This window comes from Danio rerio, chromosome 19, assembly GCF_049306965.1.
Source record: "Danio rerio strain Tuebingen ecotype United States chromosome 19, GRCz12tu, whole genome shotgun sequence".
NCBI lineage: Eukaryota > Metazoa > Chordata > Actinopteri > Cypriniformes > Danionidae > Danio > Danio rerio.
Genome location: NC_133194.1, coordinates 14,262,602 through 14,288,969, shown reverse-complemented (window position 1 = coordinate 14,288,969; position 26,368 = coordinate 14,262,602). Strand labels below are relative to the sequence as shown.

General features: G+C 31.4%; 1 protein-coding gene across 50 annotated transcripts in view; it reads right to left on the bottom strand.

Moving 5' to 3' along the window:
• Window positions 1-26,368, bottom strand: part of rims2b (regulating synaptic membrane exocytosis 2b) — a 254,309-nt gene that overhangs the window by 38,939 nt on the left and 189,002 nt on the right. For 15 of the 50 annotated variants that reach the window (XM_073931575.1, XM_073931588.1, XM_073931589.1 and 12 more), the window contains 11 exons: window positions 23,084-23,193; window positions 20,143-20,172; window positions 17,762-17,833; window positions 17,227-17,295; window positions 16,818-16,886; window positions 16,136-16,204; window positions 13,281-13,562; window positions 11,444-11,491; window positions 10,118-10,153; window positions 6,075-6,116; window positions 3,374-3,396 (listed from right to left, as the gene is read on the bottom strand). In XM_073931575.1, coding sequence (XP_073787676.1) covers window positions 3,374-3,396; window positions 6,075-6,116; window positions 10,118-10,153; window positions 11,444-11,491; window positions 13,281-13,562; window positions 16,136-16,204; window positions 16,818-16,886; window positions 17,227-17,295; window positions 17,762-17,833; window positions 20,143-20,172; window positions 23,084-23,193 — 850 coding nt within the window. Of the gene's footprint in view, window positions 1-3,373; window positions 3,397-6,074; window positions 6,117-10,117; window positions 10,154-11,443; window positions 11,492-13,280; window positions 13,563-16,135; window positions 16,205-16,817; window positions 16,887-17,226; window positions 17,296-17,761; window positions 17,834-20,142; window positions 20,176-23,083; window positions 23,194-26,368 lie in introns of all 50 variants that reach the window. The other 35 variants (XM_073931584.1, XM_073931582.1, XM_073931580.1 and 32 more) reach the window with 10 other exon arrangements.

The following is a 26,368-nucleotide window of genomic DNA, read 5'->3' as shown; positions in this document are numbered from 1 at the left end:
TTCACTAGAGAGAAAACAGTTAAACAGAGCTTCTACAGCACAAGAATGAGAGATGAGCCTCCTCATTGTCTACTTTCTCTTTTACTCTCGTGTATAGGGAAACGTGTTGTACGCACAGACATCTATTAGCCTATACATAATTAATTTAGTTTGTTAAGCGCAAAGATTTGTTTCTACACTATTTCTAAATTCTGTTCTAATTTCAAGCAAACAAATAAATGAACAACATTAACGAAGTGTGGTCAAAAAACTAGAGTTATATCCTAATACACATGCTATGCCCCATATGGTCCAAAACCTGACAGGTGGGCAAATCTAAGTTTGTTTTTAATAAAACAAATATAAATATGCATATCCTAAAAAATATTAACATTATACAAAAGCAAGTTGTTATGAATAAACTGAAAAAGCCCCCTAAGATGAAGAAGGCAGGAAAGTATGGTTTTTATAATCATGTAGGCTAGAAACTAATATTTTTTGTAATATTCTAATCCTTTAATTCTTTTTCATTTGTAAACATTATTTGAGTATTGCTGTACACCCTGTGTGTATTAAGCAATGTGTAAGCGAGGCACACAACTAACGCGCTCTGCTCTGAACTATAGACCTGATTTGATCTGTTCTATTGAACAGTCTATTTAAGCTCCTCAAAATAGCATATGACATTGCCATCATCTGGCCTGGATGCACAATACTGCTTTTTAAAGTCTATTTAGTGGATGCATGTAAATGGTCACAATTCCTAAATACCATTTAAATGCTAATATTTTCAAAAACATAAAGGTAAAAAAAATGTTCCGCATAACATAACATAAACAAAAATTAACATAAAAACAGTATAATATGAAATTAATAAAAAACAGCCCAGAGTGCTTCAGCATGACATTCACAGAAGCAATTAACCTTTAAATACATCAGAAAATAAACACAAAACCTGATACACTTTAAATTTGTCACATCACCAGTGATCTAATCCAGGCAGATCCCACAGATCCCATAGAACTACAAATCCGCCATTATACGGACTACAAAATCCAGTCATGCACTGCACACAAACACCGGTTTCTAATCCTGGCTGATTGCTAACACACACTCTTATTGAGTCTTGTTATACTGTTAGTGAACACCACGACGTGGTTTCCTTGCCTTGCCTTCTGTTCTTGAACCTTGCTTTGTTTTTTTATGTTATCTGCTGCCTGCCTCTTTTGACCATCTGCCTGTTTATTGACAATGACTCTGGATTGCCCGTATACGTCTTTTTGCTCCTGTGTTGATTGTTGCTTGCCTGACCATTCTCTGCATAATAAACCCTGCATTTAAATCTGCACGTCCTTGGTCCAGCGTCCCCTTTACATTACAAAATTATAAAATCTAATAGCTTCAGAAACAAAAGTAAACCCATATCTATTAGATGAACATCTAAGGCTTTGAATTCTTAAATAGCACTATAAATCATTTATAAATCATCAGTAAATCATCTTAATTATTTAAAGGCAGTGGATTTATTTAGGGTTTTAAGTTAAGTCAACAAACTGCTTTGGGAAATTAAGAGTTTACTCAAAAAAACAAATAGATTTTTACAATGAGGTCAATACTTTAAAATATACATTCAAAGGATGAAAGTCATCTCTGTCATTCTTTAGATTTTTCATAGCATTTGCTGCTCATAGAACTCTATTATACTCTAAAATTTTGGCACAAGTCACAATCTTTAGAGTAAATGTGCCCTATTTTGCCTAAAAAAAGTCACAAATGCCATATTCTAGACCACACACACACCCCCAACTGATTAAAAAGTGGGAATTACATAACTTGCATTATTTATCAAAAGAATTGAGAGGACCAACCAATGTGCTCGAGGTAAGCCTAGTGACATATGCATGAATTATGGTAAATAGAGTACACGTGCCTCTGCAGGAGACAGGAAGAAGACCGTCTGAAGACAGATCTGTTATATAACTACAGATGTTCTCCAATAGTAAACTAAACACCTGTCCTGACAGTATATTTCAGAAACATGGGTTTGACAGGTACTTGACACTTTATGTAACCATGAGGAACTGCTTGTGAGTGCTTAAAACAGTGTCTATGTGACAGCCTATATATTGTCATAAGCAGGTATAACAAACTAAAGCAACAAACAGTAAATCCGTAATGTTAATAAGAGCGTTTTTGTTTTTATTAACTTTATCCAAAACAACAAGCGATTAGATACTGGCCATGTACACACCACAGCAAAATTTGGCTGTCAGCTAATATTTTAGTGCTAAATCAGGTTCGACACTGTTTTGTGTTCACTGAGTTTGGGAGTAGAAACTGCTATAGACCATTTTGAGGCATGTAAACAAAAACAATAATCCCAATGGATGCCCTGTTTTACATTTTTCAGAGAATCCAAAAAGAACTACATATTGATAAATAATGTTGAGATAGCTGTTTTAACATTAAGTTATGATTGAATTGCCTCTTGTTACAGTTATGAAATAGTTTGGTAGCGACCAGGAAATGTTCAAGGGCCAATGACATGACCACATTGAAGTGGTCTAAAACTTTGGATGAATTAATAAAAAAATGCAAGCAAACGCATTAAATATGCACTCTGTATGAAACCAAACAGAACATCTAGTTATTAAAAATGTACTTAAACATATATCAAAGTTGTCTTTCTTTAGTAGGAACATTACAGACAAAAGTTAAGTCTTCAAAGTGCTGCCAAAGCTTGCCCTCACAATCAGCATAAAAGAACAAGCATCAATAAATCTAAATTGTTTTATAAAAAACATAAGACCCATGCAAATATTTTGCACCTGCCTACTTTAATAAATCCACAAACTTTTTAATAAATGTTGCTTATCATTAGAGGACATGGCAACACTTTAAGTAGTAGGCCTCCGTCGGTCAGTGTTGACCATGGATGACGTATCCTAGCTCTTATCTTGAGGCATGACTGATTGTCTGAGACAGTGTCGTTGGTGGTAGTTTAAATAATGGTAGTTTAAATAAAATTACTGACATTATGAGTCCTTGGACGCTATTAAATTAAATTAAATTTGATTTGCTTCGATTCATTTAAATCCAAATTATTTCAATTCAACTCAATTCAATTCAGTTCAGTTAAATTTTATAAGGGCTGGCCGATATTAAAAAAATCTCATATCAAAATATAAGTCATCGCATATCCTGATAGCAATATATATTACAATATAGTACCATTTCTGTACATTCAATCCATATATATATATATATATATATATATATATATATATATATATATATATATATATATATATATATATATATATATATATATATATATTAATAAATAAATAAATAAATAAATAAATAAAAATAACAATGAATAAAGGAAACATACCTTCGATGGATCCTTCAACGTGCCTGTGGAAAGACAAACGGGGTTAGACATATTGAAACAAATCATAATCAAGTTGAGTATGTGAATTTGTACAAAAACACATTCAACAAACTTCAAAGCGACATACAGCGAACATCAGACAAATTACATACAGTAGACAGCATTAAAGTTGAATTGTCATATTCTCATTTTGTTCAGAAAAAAAAAAGTGTATTAACCATACAATGAACGATCACTTCTGTGGCTAAAGGAAATCACATGACCAAATTCAGACCCAAATAAACAGCAAGAAAACGTGACAAAATTAACCAGCTAAATCAAAACACTGTTTTATATACACCTGACCTGCCATCAAAATATGTGATAAAGAAAAGCAGATTATGTTTGTCATTTTAAACTTATCTAATACACTTGCATGTACTGATCTCAAAAATAACATGGGCAGAGCCATGAAAAAGAATTCTGATTTCTAAGTCTCTAAAGGATTGAACAAAAATGAAATTCTAAGTTTATCATGTACGGTATATTCAATCATGTTCAGCAACCAAACAACAAGGAACACAAACATGTTACACATATTATTAAGACATGATTTAATCACTATTGCCTCAACTGACTCAACGCACTACTATCTTTCTGAATTGCACACATAAAAAATTCAACATTAATGCAAATCTATCTAAAAGATAATACATTATATCCTATTGCTGTCAACTGCTCTTAATGACATTTAAAAAAAAACTCTTCATACAATACAGTTCAAAGGTTTGAGGTCAGTAAAATGGTTTAATGCCTTTGAAATCTTTATGTTCATCAATATTGAAATTGTTTGCTGAAAAATGAAATAAAAACACTTTTATTCTGAACTATGACAAATTGAAATAACCAAAGCTGAATATTTCAGCATGGTTATTTCAGTCTTCAGTCACATAATATTTCATAAATCATCCTAATACTGTATGTCAGTTTGCTGCTTAAGAAACATTTATTTTATTATGATCATGAATACTGGAGTGGAAACATTTATCAATTATTACCCACCTCAAATTTTTGGAATAATTATGTAGTTACGAAACATTAAAGATCCAGTGAAGTACTTTGAAATGTGCAATCTTTTATTCAATGTTTGATAGTCTCAACTGAAACATGAAGCCAGGGTGGGACCTACTATAGCTCATCCCACTATAAAAAAAAAACAACCAAAATCCAGTCATGAAAATTAACATTGAATGTTCAGAAGATTTGTTTAGAAACTAATAGTAATATTAGTTAATAGTATCGTTGATCTATTTAGGCAGAAGTGACAGCTTTGGAAGAAGTTTATATCTAAAGAATTGTCATATATATATATATATATATATATATATATATATATATATATATATATATAACAGCGCAAACTTTTCTGTAATCGTAAAAGTGCTGTGCATTATTTGTTTAACCCTTTAAGGTGAGCTGCTGACTGGCTGACTGACAGGTGTGTGATACGTGAGGCCAGAAAATACGACATATAGGCGTTTCACTTTACTTCAGGACGCATTAATACCGCTCTGTAGGTCTATTGGAGACATTCATAAATATTCCTAGCAAATCTAATAAATGTTGGAGACATACTTGTTACATAAACGAACAATAAATTGCACTTCAGCAGTGTTTATTAGAGATTGCACAAGAAGATCTACGCTTGAGCAGCGTATATTTGAGGGGGCGTGCAAGCAAAAAGATTTGCATATATATATATATATATATATATATAAGATTTTATATATATAGTTTTTTGTGAGATTTGTTGTGAGATACATTAAAGTCTTCATGGGTAATTAAAACATCATTCTTTTTTTAACACAATGGAGATCAATAACGAATACAAAGCTGCCTCTGCCGATGACTTCAGCATGGTCTTCTAACCATCAGTCAGTGTATTTTTTTTTATTTTCATTTACAACCTGTAATTGAAGCATTTGATTTCAGTTTGATTTTTGTAGCTCAACAATAAAACAAAACCTTCTAAGATGGGATGGCGAGGCAAATTAAAATTTACCAGGGAAAGCTTTGGCCCGCAGGGCCTAGTCTGGTCATCTCTGCTTAAGATAAGACTTCTGATACTCTTAAAACAATTTTAATTTCATGGTACCTATTAACAACACTCTTTAACCCCTTTCTCAATACTACCAAACCACCCAGCAAGCATTTTTAATTTTTAAGAGATGTCTAATAGACGTCTAAATATAATCATCTTTGCTAAAACAAGGCTAAATTTGGGCTGTGACTGAAAACTGTAAAACACATGCTGGAGAAGTTGGTGGTTCATTCCGCTGTGGCGACCCCAGATTAATAAAAGGGCTAAGTCAAAAAGAAAATGAATGAATAAAAATCTAATAGATGTCTAAAGAATAGGCCAAACTAGAGTAGTCATCAAATAAACAGAATTGAATGACTTCACATATAAAGTCTGTCTAATCTGTCTATTTCACCACTAGTGTAGTTTTGGACTATTCTTAGATGTCTATTAGATTTTCACTGACAGGCCAAGTTTAGCTTTGTTTTAGCCAATACGACTATATTTAGATGTCTATTAGACGTCTAATTAACACAAAATTGTCTGCTGGGAATTAACCTTGTTTATTCCAACATACTAACACACAGCCAATTTGTTTTGAATGGCTTTACATTAGATTTAAAGTCAGCCAGTTTACAGTACCTGCATCTCCATTCTCTGACACTGTTGACTCTGACATTAATGCTGATGTTTGGATGAAATGAGAGGGAAACAGACAGTTTAAACAGACATGTGACACACAGTGATATGATGGACACGCACACAAGAAGATTTTTAGATGAATTTCAGATTCAGAAACTCATCAGTCATGCTGAATCTTTTTAAAAAAGAATTGAAAGAGGTGAGGATTCCAACACCGCAATAAAACTTCAAAGCATCAAAACAAATGACTAAGTTGTACTAAGCAAAGGTTAAAGAAGAACAAATGTGTCTCAAACACACACTACAAACACAAGCCACCATCTATGATCCCTACAACCCTCACTACTACATGCAACACTACAGTACTGCCTAACACAGCACTATGGCATTGTTGATTTACATTTTAGGTGAATCTTAAATTTAGTCACATTTTAATTATCATAATTGCCTAATTTATAAAGAAAAAAGACAATCACTAAAATTACAACAAAAAATGCTATTAACAGATTTTAAAACTTAACTTTAACACATTTTAGCACAAAAAAAAAAAAAAATTTCATAATATATATTTTTTAATCTAGGTTATTTTCTAAAACATAACTCATAAGTAGAGCCAAATGTAATCTGTGGTCATTTTATGCTATTTCTGCTGAAATTTTTGGAAAAAAATCTGCAGATTTATGTGGAATTATTTTAAGAGTATCCTAACTAAAAACTTAATATAAAAAATAATATCTTATTAACTTTTATTTAATGTTTACACTGCAAATCCATCTACATGTAGATCCTCTTAGTTGGTAAACAAAGCAAGTCTATCATAAAATATATCTGCTAAAAGATAAAAAATATTACTCTATAAACTGTATTGTAAATAAATGAAATGAACACTTTCATGTTAGTCGGTAATATTACTGAAATTAATAAAAAAAATAAATAAATAAATAAATATAAATGTACACACATATATACAAGTAAATTAATAGACTCGATGATGGGCCAAAAATCTGCAGAAATCTGTGGATGTCTACGCGCACAGGTTCCATGTGGGCCTAAGTGATAACTGGTCAGTCACTGAAAAAAGCTATCTCATTACTGAGAGAATGTAAAAAAAAAAAAAAAAGTCAATTTTGAACGTTACCATGCTTTTACAATTTTCAGGCTTTTACTTTTTATTAATTCAGTCATATGTCATATTGAGTTAAAACCTTGTATTTAATTTCTACGAACATATAAGAGGTAATAACTATCTAAGCTGTAATTATTCTATTTGAATGAATAAAAAAAATTATTTAAATCTCATTTTGGTTCAAATGAAAAAACATTTTTTATTTATTTTTAAAGTATACATTAAACTTTTGGGGTCAGTAGGATTTTTAAATGCTTTAAAATAAGCTTATCCTGGTCACCAAGGCAGCATTTATTTAATCAAAAATACAGTACACATTGTGAAATGTTATTGCGCTACAAAATAACTTTTAAATTTATAATTTAATTTAGTAATTTATTACAGTGATTTTAAAGATTTTTTAGCTTCATTACCCCAGTCTTCAGATTCACATGACCCTTCAGAAATCACTCTAACACGAATCATTGTTATTATTATTGTTATCATCATCATCATCATTATCATTATAAATGGTAATAATATTAAAAGCAATAATGACTGGACTAACAACAAGTATAAATAAATATTCAATAAATAAGTATTTAACATTTTTTTTTACATTTAATAAATGCCGCCTTGATGAACAGAATTATTTTATTTAAATTATTAAATAAATATACAATAATAATAAAAACCTGACTGCAAACTTTTGACCGATAGTGTATATTTTCCAGTTCAAAGCGTGTAACAAGGGTTAACATTTTGAAGTAACTATAACTTTCCTAAAATGATATCTCCAGTTTATTTCCCCCTTCAAAACTGAACCATGGTTTAGTTATTCATAAGGTATCAAAATGTCAGACAGATTCTAAATAGATTAGTGTGAACAGTGTGTCTCAGCATTGATATGCGTGTTAATTACTTCATCATGTAAATGAATATTAATGTGGCCTTCTACTTTGAGTTGCCATAGCAATGACAAAAATATAACAGTTTAATTCAATGTTTTCACCTTTGTTCATATGATCAATTATGAATTTGAAATACATCAACACTATTATGATGATCCTATTAATAACCACTTTTTCCATTCATAAGTCCTTGTGATTTCACTAGATGAGAGGCAACCTGATTTAATACACAAAATTAGTCTATAACACTAATCTTGTTAATATTATAAATGAATGGTTTTGATCCAGAAAACGGAAGGGGGTCTATTTAAACAAAGGCCTAACATATTTTCTTCTTAACCTATTTGAAGAGTAGTTCTGTTTTTAGATTTTTTTCCGCATCATATTTAAACTACACTCTTTTACTGCCATTATGCTTGCTGCATATTTTGAACTCTACACGAAGACATCAATACACTTGAATCAATTATTTCTGAATGATTTAATCAACACTTGACAAAAATAAGTACTTGTAGAATGTGAGATTGTAATTCATCTGTGTGTTTTTAGTATACAGTAATTTAGCACTTGAATTGCAATTGTTTTGTTATTGCTTTCTTTATCATTTTGGTAGAAGCCTTAAATAAGCCATTTGGGTTTCTGTCTCTTCCTACACATTGTGGTTTACTATGCTGTTGTATTTTATTTGTGTGTAATCTTGTTTAAATAAATAAATAAATAAATAAAATAGAACAGTTTAAGTCAAAATTTTTAGCCCCCCGTTATTTCCCCCCCAATTTCTGTTTAATGGAGATTTTAAAAAATTCAACACATTTCTAAACATAATAGTTTTAATAACTCATTTCTAATAACTGATTTATTTTATCTTTGTCATGATGACAGTAAATTACATCTGACTACTTCTTTACAGCTTAAAGTGACATTTAAAGGCTTAACTAGGTTTATTAGGTTAACTAGGCAGGTAAGAAATATTAGGTAAGTTATAGTATAGCAACAGTTTGTTCTATAAACTATCCAAAAATACAGTATATAGCTTAAAGGGGCTAATAATTTTGACCTTAAAATGTTTTAAACTGCTTTTTCTAGCCAAAATAAAACAAATAATAAGAAAAGATATTATCAGACATACTGTGAAAATTTCCTTTCTCTGTAAATCAACACTTGGGAAATATATATATATATATATATATATATATATATATATATATATATATATATATATATATATATATATATATATATATATATATATATATATATATATATATAAATAAATCAAAGGGGGGTGGGGGGTGGGGGCTAATAATTCTGACTTCAACTGTATACTGTTGAAAGAGTGTTTAAAATAGAAATATTATACTTTTTTACATGTAATATATATATTGGAAGAATATACTTGCATTTCCATGACAATTGCAATTAAATATAAAGTAAATATAAAAAAAATATATAATATTAAATGCACTTTCTTCAACTTTAAAGTGGTTTAAGTACCAGACTTTTAAAATACATTTCATTATTATTTATGTTGTCTAATAGCCTTTATGGTCAAACTATCTCTATTAGAACTAGTTTTTCATGTTTGTTTGAAACTTTAAATTTACACATCAAAGATAAAATTATAATCAAGTTCTTCTGAAATAGGACATAAAATAACATTAAATGCAATTATCAGAACTTTTTTTTTTTCTTGGCAATTCAGATGTCTAAACTTTGTATACCAATAAAATGAAGTTTGGTAATATATGTAATTCCAACCAGCAACTATTAAATCAGTCATCGATCATTTTCTGTTTCTCTAATATTTGAATCAGTGCTGACAAGCAAACAAATCCACACTGGTTTATTACCTATTTAAAGCAACACTAAATGCATGCCAATTTTTTAACAGAGCTATAAATTACATAATAAAAGCAGCAAAAGCAAAGAGTCACACAGCAGAAGATCTAAATTCTAGATCCTTTAGAAGTGCACTAGAGTTCATCTACTCTACTAAGAGCTGGTAAAAACCACATGTTGCATCATACCAGGTATTTTCTTCTGCTGATCCTCCCATGTCACTTCTGAAGTTACAACACAAGGAGAAACTGTCAATTCTATTGACTTAGAAGAAACAAACTATTCTTTAGATATGGCACATTTAACATCACAATCAATAAACGTTACCATTATAATGTAAAAATTAAAATAATTAAATAAAAAATACTTTAGAAAAGAATTGTAATTTTTGACCACATGTCGTATGCTTCATGTATATATTTGGAAATAGTTAACAATACATTATATGGGTCAAGATAATCAATCTGTCCTTTTATGCCCAATATCATTAGAATATAAAGTATATGTAAATTTCCTATAGTGTAAATATAAACATTTCAATGTTATATTGCAATGTGCGATGATAAGCACTTCATTTAGAAATTTTAAAGGTATTGTTCAGAATATTTAAATTATTTTAGGATTTCAGACTGCAAATTTCAAGTAGTTATATCTCAGCCAAAGATTTTCTTATCCTAACAAAGTATACATCAATGGAAATCTTATTTAATCCAGATGATGTATAAATATAAATAAAAAATAGATAAAAATAAAATAAATAAATAACAACAAAAATATATGACTGCTTTTGTGGTCCAGGATCATAATTATTTCATTAAGAATCCCCTTTACATATGACACAATAATAATAATAATAATAATAATAATAATATGTCTCCAAATAAAAATAAGGCATCATTAAAACAACTTGAATATTTTTCAAGCCTTAATCTAAAAGTAGTCCCATTGAGCCATCTGCAGGTGAATAAAGGTACTCTGTATGCACATGGCTTGAAAAATACTATAACCAATTTTTTCAATAACAAAAAATAACTATATATATCATCCAGAATTAAATAAAACACCTTTGCATAACGCAAAACCAAAACATCTAAACATTTTGAATGGAACACTGCACTGTGAAAAATCCTGCTTGCCTTGATTTTTAAAGCTGAATGAAATGCATCTTATGAGTCCATTGACCTCACATTATGTTAAACTGACTTAAAACAGCTTATATAATTTATAAAATTACGTTTGAACATGATTAACTTAGTTTAATAAAGTAAAATGAAGTAAAAACTTATGCTGTCATGACTAATTGATCATATGGTTTTTTACAGTGACAATGATATCACAATCACAGTCAAATAATAAAACCCCCAAATAACTGATGAGCCATTTAACAATCCAAAAACCTAAAATATATTAAATCTACTAGCACTAGGTCTGTCCAACACAAACACGCTGTCAAACTTCCCCAAGAGCTTCACACTGTCACACACTAAGTGTTTCACAGTCACACACACACTTGCCTTTCCTCCCATTGACAGGCGGGGGAGCTACAGGCCTTTCCTGGGATTCTTGTGTCAGAAATGGCACATAAACAGAAGGCAAGTTAAAAAATCATTTTTTTAGTCACACACCCATACACACACCAACACATACTTATGTTCATTAGAAGCTACCGACCCTAATGAATAAAGAAAAAAAAAAAAAAAAGATTTAGACAAAAAAATACTTTTTGAGTATTGCTCATCCTACACAATATAAAGATATAGAATATAATATAGAAATGATATAGAAATAAAGGTACGCAAGCTGTCACTGGGGTGGTACCTTTCCAAAAGCCACACATTTGTACTTAAAGGGTCCTTATAGGTTCCTCAAAAGTATATATTAGTACCTACAAATTTTAAGAGGAACACTTTTTTATTTTTTAAGTACTAATATGTAACCTTGAGGTATTAATATGGACCTTTAAGCAAGAAATTTGTACCTTTTAAAAAGGTACCACCCACCCAAGTGACGGCTCACGTACCTTTATTTCTGAGAGTGTATATACAGGACATATGAAGAGTTTAGATGCAAAAACCTCTAAATGTCGTCTGAATTTTACCTCTAAAATGAACATTTCTAAAAGGCTCCTGTGTGTGTGTTAAGTAATATCACTTTTATGGCAAAGAAGATGTCCTTTTTCTGATCTTTATAGTGAAATATCTCAACAAATCAAAGGAGGCTGAGAAAATGTTTATTTTCGTAAATTTCAGACGGCACTTAAAAGGTTTTAGCATCTGAACTCTTTATATTTTATACATAGTACATACTATTTATACTGCACACTAATTAAAGTGGTTTTAAAGTCATGAAACAGAACTCATAATAGTCATCTAATGTAATAAAGTAGGCAAAAATAATGTGCAGGCTATTAAAATTAGTATATTTGCAGTTTATTTAAACATACAGTTTTGATGTTATGTTAATGTACACTTTGTAATTGTCCTTGAGAATTGCAAATCTTTGTATGTGCTCTGCGTTTTAATTGTTTGTGATAATTGGGGGACATGGGGACAAACTTATTGAGGATTATGCAATAGAACTTATGCTAAACAAATACAAGGGAGAGATGTTGAAATGCTAATAGGTAACAATAAATGCTAACATTTTGACATAAGCTGTAGTCAACTTTGTCATATGCAGCAGGGATTTTGGAGGTTTTATAAAGGTAAATTTAATAAATAAACAAATAATTTAAAGGCACCAGAATATGTCAGTATGTTCTCGAATTGTAAACTTTAAAGGAGCAGACAAAATTGGAACAATTCAAATTAGAAAAAAAACACCTTTGTACTGATATTCATTCCATTTAAACTTAAAATAAATAAATACTCATGAATGTGACCTATGAAAATATAAATATGTCAGTTCACGCTGCAAAAAAAGTTTAAACTCAGTATTTTTAGGTTTTGGCAATTTTATATATTTGTGTGATTATATGATTTTTAAACAATGATTAAATGATTTTGCACTGATTTTATGGCCTTAAATTATAGAAGAGCAGAACTGAAGAAGCTCCTTTATGTTTGCTTTTTTAAAACAAGCCCATACTGTAGTTGTGGAACTCCATCAAGGCTATTTTATTCAAATAAATATTTAATAAAGGTGATGCCAATGCATGTTTGACTATCTGACCAATAATAATGTTATGTGATGGATAATGTCAACAGGAAATGTCTTCAGTAATGTCTATGCCTAGAAATGTTACCGAATTAAAATGTATATGAGCTTGCTGTAATCACAGGCTTCAAGACCTTATTTTACAATCCATAGAAACCCTGTGCTGTAAGCATTGCTCATCTTGCATTCACACACCTGATAATGAAGCCTGGTGGACGAGCGATGAAGCTGATGATTGGGCAGCAGGGGCTGGGGGAGGAGCCTGGGGAGGGAGGGCAGAAGCTGGGGGAGGAGCGGTCGGTGTAGGGGCAGGAGTTGCAGATGGAGGGGCATGCATTTGAGGAGGCTGGGCATGGGTTGGTGGAGAGGCTAATGAAGAAGTTGGATTAGGATGTGCAGGAGGGGGAGGAGCTTGTGCAGGAGGAGTTGCAGGTGCAGTAGGTGGGCCCGGGACTGGAGGCATCATTCCCACATGAGCTTTGAGGATGACAGTGAAGACAAGATGATTGGGAGAGACAGGGATGTGGACAAAGATACATGGGGAAGCATGAGAAAATAAACACAATATGAGCAGACATTTATGAAATCTAGTGATGCACTGAATTTAATAGGACTGTTAAATTGTGAGTTGCATTTACAGGCAATTGGTTATTTCAAGAGATATCATTTACCGAAATGATAATATGTGATAATAACAGACTAATCATAATCCATGCAGAATATTTAACAACTTGTTTTATTTATTTATTTAAATAAATGTATAATAATAATAATAATAATAATAATAATAATAATAATAATAACAACAACAACAACAACAAGAAGACTTTTATTATATCCAATATTTGTAATTCTTTTAATGATTTTAATATAGCTTAGGCTTCTTTATCTAGAGCTATAAAATTGTGATGAGCCTTCAAAAGTGGATACATAATTTGTAAAGTTGTATGTCTTTCTATTTTATTCATATGTGAATACAAATATGTATTCATTATCTCCAAAATAGAGGAAGAAAGGAACCCAGCCATTTGCGGCATTGACGGAGCTGTGAAGCGAGCGCTCTTTCGCCTGGTCTCTCACACACAAATACATGTATCTTAAAGAGCACATTTCATGCAAAAACACACATTTTAAATGTGACAAAAACTCTCGACAACTTAAATTTACCTGGCTGCTGTGTCTTTAATGTGGTGTAAAGATTACTAAGCGTTATTAAAATAAAAAAGAGAACGCAAAAAAAGAAAAGTAACTTATTCAATTAAAAGTACTTTATTATTTTATGAAACACCTTTAAATTTAAAAAGTGAAACATAAAGGCGATCTTAGGCAAAAAAAAAGACCCCTAGCCTTAGGTGTTTTATGCAATATCTTAAACTGACCAGTAGCTATGTTTTTCTTCCCCTTATATTTATTTATTACAAAGATGGATCTTGAAACCTTAGTTGGCTAATAATGGTTTTTGAAATGCATCCCTGGGTGAGTAGTTTGATTTGGAGTGAGTCCCTGGGTGAGTAGTTGGCTCGCACTGGCCCAACAAAGGAAAATCAGTTGTTCCTTGCAATAGCATCTGCATGCAGCCTTTATGATGCAAGCTGAGATAGCATCAATCAGCGATGCAATGTCAGACACAATGCACTTATTTGAATTGAGTGACATTTACGGTGACAAGTAGGGTTAGGGGTGGGGTTAGGTGCATTAAATAGCAATGAATGCAGCTCAGATTGCACTGCACCAGGTCTGCATCCAGACCACTCTTGTTCCTTGGGCCATCTGGTGGATATTGTGTAAAGCACAAAAATGTTGTTGTTTTTTTATTAAAAGGCGGCCTTTGCTGCTGCAGCACAGCGCATGACTGAGTGTGACAAAGTGGCCATATCTGTATGGTCACCAAAGCTGCATTTATTAAAAAAGCAGTAACAGTTGTTACATTGGGATTTTTATTTTAATACATTTTAAAATATAATTTATTCATGAAATATCAAACCAGAATTTTCAGCAGCAATATGTTTTTTTATCACTGTAATATGCAAATTTGTTGCTCAACAAACATTTCAATGTTAAAAACATTTCTGCTGCCTAATATCTTTGAGTAAATATCAGACTTTATTCAAGATTCACGGCGTAAAATAAAAAAAATAAATTAATAAAAACATCAGAATTTTTTTTTTTTTTATGTAACAAAACTGGAGCCTGGATGTAAAATATTTTTTATGCTATTCATTAATTTATAGTGGGGTAATACAGTGGCTCAGTTTTTAGCACTGTGGCCTCACAGCAAGAAGGTCGCTGATTTGAGTCCCTGCTGGGTTACTTGGCATTTCTGTGTGGAGTTTGCATGTTGTCCTTATGTTTGCATGGGTTTACTCTGGGTGCTCCGGTTTCCCCAACAGTCCAAAGTGACATGTAGTCAAAAATGACATGTAGTCATTTAAATAAACTAAATTGGCTGTAGTGTATGTGTGTTACTGCAAGAGTGAATGGGTGTTTCCCAGTACTGGGTTGCAGCTGGAAGGGCATCTGCTGTGTAAAACATATGCTGGATAAGTTGGGGATTCATTCCACTGTGGCGACCCCTGATGAGTAAAGGGACTAAGCCGAAGCAAAATGATTTAATTAATTTATAATACTCAGACTTAAGTACTGTATACTATAACTAACTAGTTATAGTATATATAACATTAAATCAAATGCAGGAAAAATAGTATTGAGATAGATATATTTGAAACTTTTTTTAAACTCACAATTGTTGGTTTTGGCTATAAATATCAGTGCATCACTAATAATTTGCATCATGAAACATGCAAAATATCTACTTTGTGCCAATGTAATGTATTTTAGTACACTGCCATTTACTAACCACCACACTCTACACTACTACTAAACAAACTAACTATAACTAAAACTGTCCAGCCACTATGCAAATATTTGTAACTATATTATTTTATTGAGTTTTTATTTATTTATTTTTAGTATTATTTACTGTAACTACATTAAATTCTAAACTACGTTTAAGTGACTGTGCTTGCTACTAAATGTAGTAACAGCATTACCAGCCACTGCTTGTGTGATTTGTGGTTGTGGAGGGGGCGGGGCTTGATGTTGTGAAGCCCCTCCCACTGCTTCAACATTCACAACGAAATCAGAGCAGAAAGAAAGAAAAATTCACATTTTCAGACATGAGGATGAACAATGAAAATGCTACAATATAGAAAACAACAACAACAACATTCATCTTTGCCAGTAATTACCTTACCCCATATAAAAAAAAAAAAAAATCACCATTATGATGTACTATTTTTCTTAAGGGAGTTGCACGTCTTTTAAAATCATAACCATTGTTTTTCTATGAAGGTATGCATAGCGTTGCCACCTTTATGCATTTTTTGTGCTGCTTAACATTGTAAAGAAAACAATGTAAAGATGGGGTTTGGCATGTACGATGTGAGACTCACTTCAAAATAGAATGTTTATAAGTACAATTAGCAAACATTAATTCAACATTTTATCTTAAAATATAGAACTTACAATTCTGACTTTCTAAAAACATCTAGAAATACATAATAATGAATACTATATTGATAAATAGATGATTATGAGATGTTATTATATAACTATGAACAATATTTATTCAAGTGTTTATTTTTAATTACAGTTAATCGCTGGTGAGTGTTAATTTAATTCTAACTACATTCAAGTGACTGTGCTTTCTACTGAATGTTTTAACAGCATTACCAGCTACTGCCTGTATGACTTGTGGTGGTGGAGGGGGCTGGGCTTGATGTTGTACAGCCCCTCCCATTGCTTCAACATTCAGACCGAAAGAGGAAAGACAGACAAAATTACATCAACAAACATGGGGAAATGGGAAACTAGAAAGAAAAAAGCTTCAACATTCTACTATGCCATACTTTTTTTTTTTTTTTTTTTGCTATTTGCTATATATATGTGCTATTTCAATATGTTAAGTTACAATTCAATGTTAATGTTTTCTTTTCTTTTCTTTTCAATATAGCAATCACAGCAAGTTAATAAGCACGCTTCTCACACTTTATTTTAGTGCCTGGCGAGTGTTCATTTAATTGTAACTACATTTAAGTGACTGTGCTTGCTACTGAATGTAGTAACAGCATAACAGCATTACCAGCCACTGCTTGTGGGACTTGTAGTGGTGGAGGGGGCGGGGCTTGATGTAGTGAAGCCCCTCCCACTGCTTCAACATTCACACAGAAATAAAAGTAAGAAAGAAGGACAGGAAAACACAATCAGACATGAAAATGAAAACAGCAAAAATGTAAAAATAAAAAGACATACTAACATTATTCTATGCCATTTGTGAAAAATCTAAGCTTCTGAATGAACTAACTATAGATATTTACAGCACAAATGCAAATACAATTTGGTTATTTCAGTTATTCACAATAAATGAGCTATGAAGTTATAAAGATCATTAAAGCAAACTATACTAAATCAATCAATAAACTTAATGGAAGAGATCAGATGCAAGTGTCAATAATAATATCAAAATCATATTTGCATTTGGCTGATATACACCAAAAACAAACTACCCTGATCCAGTTACTATGACCATTTATGTGAAGCTGCTTTGACACAATCTACATTGTAAAAGTGCTATACAAATAAAGCTGAATTGAACTGAATGTGTCCCTTAAATTTACCAGCAACAGTCTGTGGATGCTGTGAAAGAACAGGGGGAGGAGCAGGAGGCTGAGGTCCCGCCCCTGTTCCTGCTTCATTGGATGAAGAGTACCGCCAATCAAAAGAGAAAATGACCAAAATGTCAACAAACCAAGAACTAATGACTAATAATAAAAATAATAAAAAACAATATGGATTTGTGACTGAGAAGATTAATGCACTAAAACAACACTGACTTTTTGCTATAAACATGCAAGGATATTACATAAATGGCCCTTAACAGACCTTTAAGGAAGAATGTAGGTGTTTTTTAATCAAAGCCCATTTTTGCCACAGAATGTAAAAATTAAAAAGATAATTGCTGCTTTCATAGTGCAGTTATGATTTCTAACACACATTTTTGAGTTAACAATTCACCTTTAATGTGTCATTTTTGTCCTCAAAACAGCTTACAAATAGATTATAATCTCACATCTTTTTAAGATTTCTACTTAAAAATATATATAAAAAATAATATTAAATACAATACATATTAATTTATACACTATTATTATTATTATTATTATTATTATTATTATTATTATATTATTGCATTAATAATATACTTTATAAGATTTTATTATAAATTAATATGAATATTTATTAACATTTAATCACATTTGCTTCCCGGCGATTGTTAAAATGAAGTCCTGTGAGAGAACTAACATTGTGCAACATAAGAAACTTTTTAGATTCAGGCCCAATCCCAATTCTACCCCTTAGCCCTTCCCCTTGCCCTAATTCTCTTTAGCTTGAAGGTATAGGGCTAAGAGAAAGGGATAGATAGCCTTTCGAACAGAGATTTTTCAGGACCACACTTGAAACCAAGGGGTAAGAAAATTTCCCAAAATACACCAGCAACAACGTGCAGCCCATAGCTGAACCCGGAAGCAAGGAAATCCACAAATTAGCATTTTTTGTCATTATCACAAATGTTTACAACAAACAAACATGTTTTAATATATTCATAACCATGTTCGTGTTTCAATGCCAAGTAAAAAAAAAAAAAAAAAAAAAAAAAAAAAAAAAACGCAAAAATAAAAACCGCTAAATTTCGTGATCTACAACTAATAACTTTTGGATTGCAGATTGCAGTCCCACAACATTCTGACACTCGATGACACAAGAATACCCTTTCAAAAAAGTCTAGTGGCAGGGAATGACCGTTTTACAGTGTCTGCTATAATGTTGATGTTGTTTTTGGTGTGTTTACATGAATATGGCCACTGTGTAAATGCACAGTACAGTTACGATCTTATTGCCACATTAGATCATTATGTAACATAATATATTCCTTAAGTGATTTGCTGAAGATAAATATAAAAAAAAATAACACATCTGGAATAACTACAGCAGTCGTGATTGCCTAATCTCATATCAAGCAAGAGATCACAATGACATATGATGACATGTGCAGGTGCTGTAGTGCTGTTCCATTTGTTAGGGGTAAATTTTGAAGCCCTTCCCCTTCACACTAAGTATTAAGGACCAAGAGGAAGGGAAAGGAGTAGGGGTACAAAAATAGAATTGGGATTGGGCCATAGCTGAATTACCATTTTTAGTTATTTAGTTTGGTATCATTTCATTTTGATGGTCCCTTCATCACATTTTATTAAGTTGCATCAAAACTACTACATGCCAATTGATTCCAATTAGAGACCCTAAGGTTAGGGTTGGGTCAGTGTATTTGACATGTACTTACAAAGTTTCTTGCTGTATATTCACTTGAATGTCTGTTGAGCGGTGACATTAAACAGACATAATGCTAATACTCTAATGAGAATAAGTTGAAATGTGGTTGCAATGTTACATATACTCATTAAAAAATAAAAAATAAATAAAAAATTCAAGGCCGTCTGCCTCTTTTGACAGGCTGATCTCAGGGGAAAATGTCACTATTTTATGTTTTGTCGGTTTAGTGGCTAATTTGAGTTCAGTCATATGAAAATGTAAGATTTTAAAAAGGAGACGTGGCACCCAACCCAGCCTCTAAACCCAACCATCATTGGGGGATTAAGCAAATCGCACTAAATTGTACTAATTAGATCATACGAATTCGTATGAATTAGCCACTAAATCAAAATATTGTGAATTGCAATGAGATTGTGTTGAATTTGGACATTAATCCAGACATGGACAAAGTACATAGGCTACACAGCACAAAATGATACATATACAGCACTGCTAACTGCGCTACAAACTGGCTTGATTAATTCCATTAAACGAATGGTAGAAACTAGACCAATGACAGGTAAAGCTTACAGACCAGAGAATGCAAATTTAGTCAAACAGAGTAGATGATAAAGCTGTAATAAAGAAGACTGAGACAAGGCTAAACACACAGAAGCTAAAGCTTACAGACCTTCGTAAGGCTCAGTAATGCCCTCGCCATCTTCTGGGAAAAAGGGTGAGGGGAAAAAAACAATCCATTTGTGTGTTATGTAAAGAAGAATAATGTTGCTTCATCTAAATTGTAGTAGGCACCCAGCTAGCAGAAACATATTCTTAGAATGTTCTGGCAAGATTCTCTCGAAGTTTAAATGTGAAATCAAAATGTTTGTTTCGCTAGCTCACATTGTTATTCTTTAGGTGAACAATTAATCTTTGCAATTTAATCCACTGAAGAAAAGGAGTTTAATCAAAGTCTGACCATTTGCTTCCATGTATGGAGTGGTGTTCCTCCTATGTAGATGGCAGTTTTAAAGCTTCAACTACAATACTCTTTAACCAAGTCCCTCTTACTGTTAGTTTGCTACAAGGAGAAGATGTGCAAAAGAAAGCTCTGTCCCCTTTCTCAATATACGGTTTTAGTTGGAAATAAATCAACATACTTAATAAAAGTCTCAGCAAATTCCTGTTCATGCAGACTTTAAACAATCTTTTTTAAGGTTTGTTCAAACCCATCAGGTATTTAATAATGTTTGTTAAAGGTTTATATGAGAATTGTATACATTGTCTACATGGGAAGAGATTTGTAGTGATGAAGTGCAGATAAAGCACCATTGCAAATAATTTGTCCTACGTGTCAGTGTGTTTTAAATATCATGAAGCATCAGTTTACAATTTAGTCATGCCGCACCACATCCAGTGTAAACAAAATCACTGTTTATAATTGTTTATAATCTTTAGTCAAGTAACTCAGTTTAGAGAAGGTGTTACGCTTACATCATACAACACCAAATCAGAAAAAGTTTGGACAGTATGGAAAAACAAAAATAAAATAGAAATAAAGAAAGAAAGAAGTGATTTCTAAATTGATTTTGATATGTATTTCATTGCAGACAATACAGCAGCACATTATTTAAGGTGTTCCTCATGATTATTATTATTTTTTATTAATAATTGTTAATCAAAATATACACATATTCCAATTTTGGTTCATTCAACACATTTCAAAATAATTTGGGACATGAGCAATTTAGTAATCAGGTAAACTGGTTAAATAATGATGTGATTTAAAACTGGTAATGTCAACAGGTGATTGTTTAGTCTTAGGAACCAGCCAAAGATAAGAGTGAGGATCGCCCAGTTTGCCAACAAATACATAAAAAAAAATTATTGAAATAAAAAACAATGTTTAAAAACAATGTTCCTCAAAAAAGATTGGATATTTTACCTTTTGCAGTGCATTACATATTTAAATAAAAGCTTATTTTTAATTTGCCTTTTCCTTACTGTCCCAAATTTTTCTCATTTTGAGTTGTACATCATTTTAATGTAGCCATAGGTTTAACATTTATAAAACCTTTTTACACTACTTGAACTGTATGTAGTGTATGTACATTGTTTAGAAAAACATTTAAAAGTAATTTTCCATCTTTATTGAATGATACAATGAAAGGTTTCCTTAACCCTTTAAATTTACTTATAAAACGTCTCAGGTTAAATTGTGTTCCTGACACCACTCAGCAACTTTTTAGCTAGGAAGGATAAGCTATTAACAAGAAAAGGTAAACCAGGCATTTACAATGCCTGATAGAGAGATAATGCTTGCATAACCAAGATACTCTTTAATATTTTAACAATATATATATATTTTTAAATGTGTCATATTTCAACAATATGTACTGTATATGTTTGTCTATGAAGTTTCAGCTCAAAACATCACCTAAATCCTTTCTTATAGCATGCTAAATTCGCCCCTTTTGGCTGTGAGCAAAAACATGCTGTTTTCTGGGTTTAGCAGCTTTAAATGCAAATGAGCAAAATAAAACACATTTCCAATAATGCGATAATGTGATTCTAAAAACTGACCTTCCCTATCTGCGTAGGCTTTGGATTGTCATTATGCAAATATTTTATTGTTTTCACATATTGATTAATTGAGGTATTTTGGAAAGTTCTGGATCAGTCAAAAAAAGTACTTCAAGCTTTTGTTCTTTCTGCCTTAATTTCTTTAGTTGAATCAAATGACCTTCTCTTTTCCAATAATCTCAACTGGCTAAAATATTTCATTCAACTCTGTATAAGTTCCAAAAATATTTAAATCTTAATAAAATAAGTTAAAATAACATTACTTGTTGTCATTACTTTTTTTGTCATATAAATGTTTGCAGTGTACACAAACAGCTACATAAAACACTATTAACACTATTATCCTATTTAATAATAACCCATTTAATTACAATTTATATATATATATATATATATATATATGTATATATATATATATATATATATATATATATATATATATATATGTATATATATATATATATATATATATATATATATATATATATATATATATATATATATATATATATATATATATATAGTGTTAACATTCTTAGAACATGCTTAGAAAGCATAACATTCTTAGAACATATTTTTGTTAGCTGGGCAACAATTACACAGTATTCTGTATATAACCTCTGTGGTCAAGATGGATACATATACAGACCCATTCAAACCAATGATCATAACTATAAAGTTAACAATAAAGATAAAGTTCTAAAAATCACTTTAAACATAAAAATAGAATCCACACCATAACAATAATGTAACTGCACAAAGAAATCATAAAATTCCCATAATTACTTTTTATGCATTTAAAACTTGTAACTTAATGTTGCAGTGTGTGCTAATAATAAACAGAACCTTATTGTCCTTTGCCATGAATGAGAATTAAGTTATTGTTCTTGGTGTGTTATCATCAGTAATAGATTGTAATGTTTACTGAGCTTACTTGATTCTTACCAAATTCAGGTTATCATTATCCTCCACATAATGCTAATAAATATGTGTGGGCATCCGCTTCCCTTAAAGCTGTGCTTTAAAAAAGGCCTGGTTAATTTACTCACTTCTATCCATAGAGCCCTTTGGTGGGACCTGCGGTAGCTGTCGACCTCTTCGACTGGACATTGGCGTGCTGGTGGGACTTGTTTGGACTGATCCAGTGCGTGGGTTTGCCCTGCGGGATAGATGGTGCATCAGTAATGAACATACAATAATAGCATTACCTCTGAAGGAGGGTTTGTGGAGTCATAAACCTGCCCACACTACAGCAGAACACGCTGTTGAGAGAATACTAAAAAACAAAGAAACAAATAAAACTACTAGCTATGGTTATATTTCAGTAGCATGAAATAATAACACACAATCCACTTTGAATACTATAAAAAGAGACACATACTGTATACTAATAAACAAACTTAGTCAATATTTGGCACAGATTTCTCAGAGGTTAGTAAAAAAAAGTAAAATGAAGTACAAACATTTGTGAATTACAACTATTACAAATACATGTCTTGTATATACAGTAAATCAAAATGAACTTGTAAAACCTTTTTAGAACCTGATTAAGAAAATAAGCGAGTTTCATTAAAACTTACAATTGTCAAATTTACCCCAATATCATAAGAATTGGCTAAAGTAATTACATTTTTTTTTCAGCTTAATCCCTTTATTATTCTGGGGTTGCTAGAGCGGAATGAACTGCCAACTTTTCCAGCATATATTTTACACAGCGGATGCCCTTTTAGCCGCAACCCATCTCTGGGAAACATCCATACACACTCATACACTATGGACAATTAAGCCTACCAAATTCACCTGTACCGCATGTTTTTGGACTGTGGGGGAAACCGGAGCACCCGGAGGGAACCCACGCGAACGCAAGGAGAACAAGCAAACTCCACACAGAAACGCCAACTGGCCCAGCCGAGGCTCGAACCAGCAACCTTCTTGCTGTGAGGCGACAGCACGACCTACTGCGCCACTGCATCGTCTACATTTTTATATACTTTTTAGATTTTTAGAATCAACAAATAAACAATTTTCAATTAGGTATATTTTATCTACCTCAATTATTAAAACTCTCACTAAAACTTGAACCTGAACATCACCTTAATGTAAACATATAATGTTACATATAATAACATATAATATATATTATAAATATATACAAATAAATAAATAAATAAATAAGATATATATTTGTATTAAATTTAGCCTTACTAGTTTTTGCTTTATGGCATTTAATTTATTCTGATTCTATTCGTAAAAAAATAAAACATTGATTTAATGTTTTTTTTTTTTAGTGCATAGTTCTACATCCCTACATTACGGTAATTAAAAATGTTTAGTCAAAATGTATTTTACTTTAACTTTTACTTTATTTTGTAATTTAAACTGTTTCAATGCTAAATATGTTTGTTGTTGTTTTTAATATATAATAGAAGTGATATATTATATAGATACATATAGTATCGTAATAAAAATTATGAAAAAAAACAAAACAAAACAAAAGTCATGTTGACACATGCAGGGTCAAAGGTGTAGAAAAGAGTTTCCTAAGCATCAAAATGGAGCAATAATGTTCACTATAATTTAATTTATACATTTTTATACATTTTTAATTGATATTATTCTGTAAGTAGGTAGTAATATGTACAGTTTCATTATTTAAATACATATTTGTTATGCTGAATGATAATGAAATACTGAAATACTGAAACAAATTTGCCATTTTACTTCCAAAAAAGTATTTTGAAACAACGTTTTTGTAAAATGAATTTGATTAAGACACTAAAATAGGTTGAATGGCTATTCAGTTTGTTATATAAAAATAAAAAAGTTCCTAATCCCTATACATATATATTTTATCAGGGTGGTATAATCAGGGTGTGAATTATACATTTCAGTTTGTTAATATGCCTCAGTGAACCAAATGTATTTATTTGATTTAATTACAACTAATATATAAATCAAACTTGTTTTTATGTTTTCAGTGTTTTGAGAGATATTGAGTGGTTCTCAATGACATTTGTGATATTAAATAAACGGCGTTTGCTTTTATGCACCTAATAATGGACGACAATGAAAGACTGCACATATTTTTTTTTATTTTACTGTTCAACTTGTGTGAGTAGTACATGATAAAATACAAAGGCTTTTTTTTTTTTTTAAAGAAATCTGTTTTGTGAACACTTATGCTGTCTGTTGGTGCTCTAGATTTGCCGGTTTCAAACAGATAAAAATCCTATTTTTGGTTATAGGGGGTGGTCAATTATATATTGAAATTATCTATTTTTTTTAATTATTAATATTATTTTAGATTCAGATTAGAGCAAACAATTTCTTAACTATTAAAGGGCAGACCTCCTTATTCATCTTGTATTGATGTCCTTCAGGGTGGATTAAGTGTTAATTTGGGGGGTCAGACCCCCCAACCCCCCCTGTAATTTGCACCCTGTTTCTGATCTTCTAATTTTGGAGTAAAATATGACTCAGCAAGATCTTGTCAAGTTTATAAAAGAAAAAAATAATAACCGTCAATCTATTTCACATATAAAAGCATGCATTTGGTAAATATGTCACAGTCATGTGCATTTTAGCCACGTAAACAAATATACACATTTAAAATGCACATCAACTCCACGGTAAACACAATGATCTTTTAAGCACCTTTTGAGCACATTTGCTTTCGATGACACTCTCTCAAAAAGCTACAGCAAAAAAAAAAAAGCATGCACAGATCTGAACAGTTATGTAACATCCTTGTGACTTATGATGTGCCAGCCAAATCGTAAGTCATAAGGTATTATGGCGTCTCAAAAGGTGTGATGGAGTCAGCATCTGGGGTGCCGGCTAAAGCTGCAAGGAAAGTGAAAAGGCCTAAATGCATGAGCACAAGGTATAACAGCCCATAACTCAAATCATAAACTGTTAAACCACACAAAAAATATTGAAATTGAATTGAATTGAAAGTAAATGAATAAATAAATGTTAGTAAACTCAAAAAACACGATGCCAGGTACACACCATTATATCTCAAGAGGATATAACAGGTGTGTCAATAATCCAAATGAAATGACGTTAGTAGAAACCATTATCACTACTCTCTACTATATCCACCTTTTTCCTACATCCCATGAGTCTTTGCGTGAATTATGGGAGTAACTTCCTGTTTGACTTTAAACAAGCAGTGATGAGTTTAAAAAAATAAAATAAAATAAAATAACTGGGTCTACTAGTAACATGTGCTTCAGTTAAGTCGTGGGTCGGGCAGGGCAGATAATCAAAAAACCTGCCCTTGGGTTGTGGGTGAATAAGATCAATCATTAATTATGCAAACATTAACTACT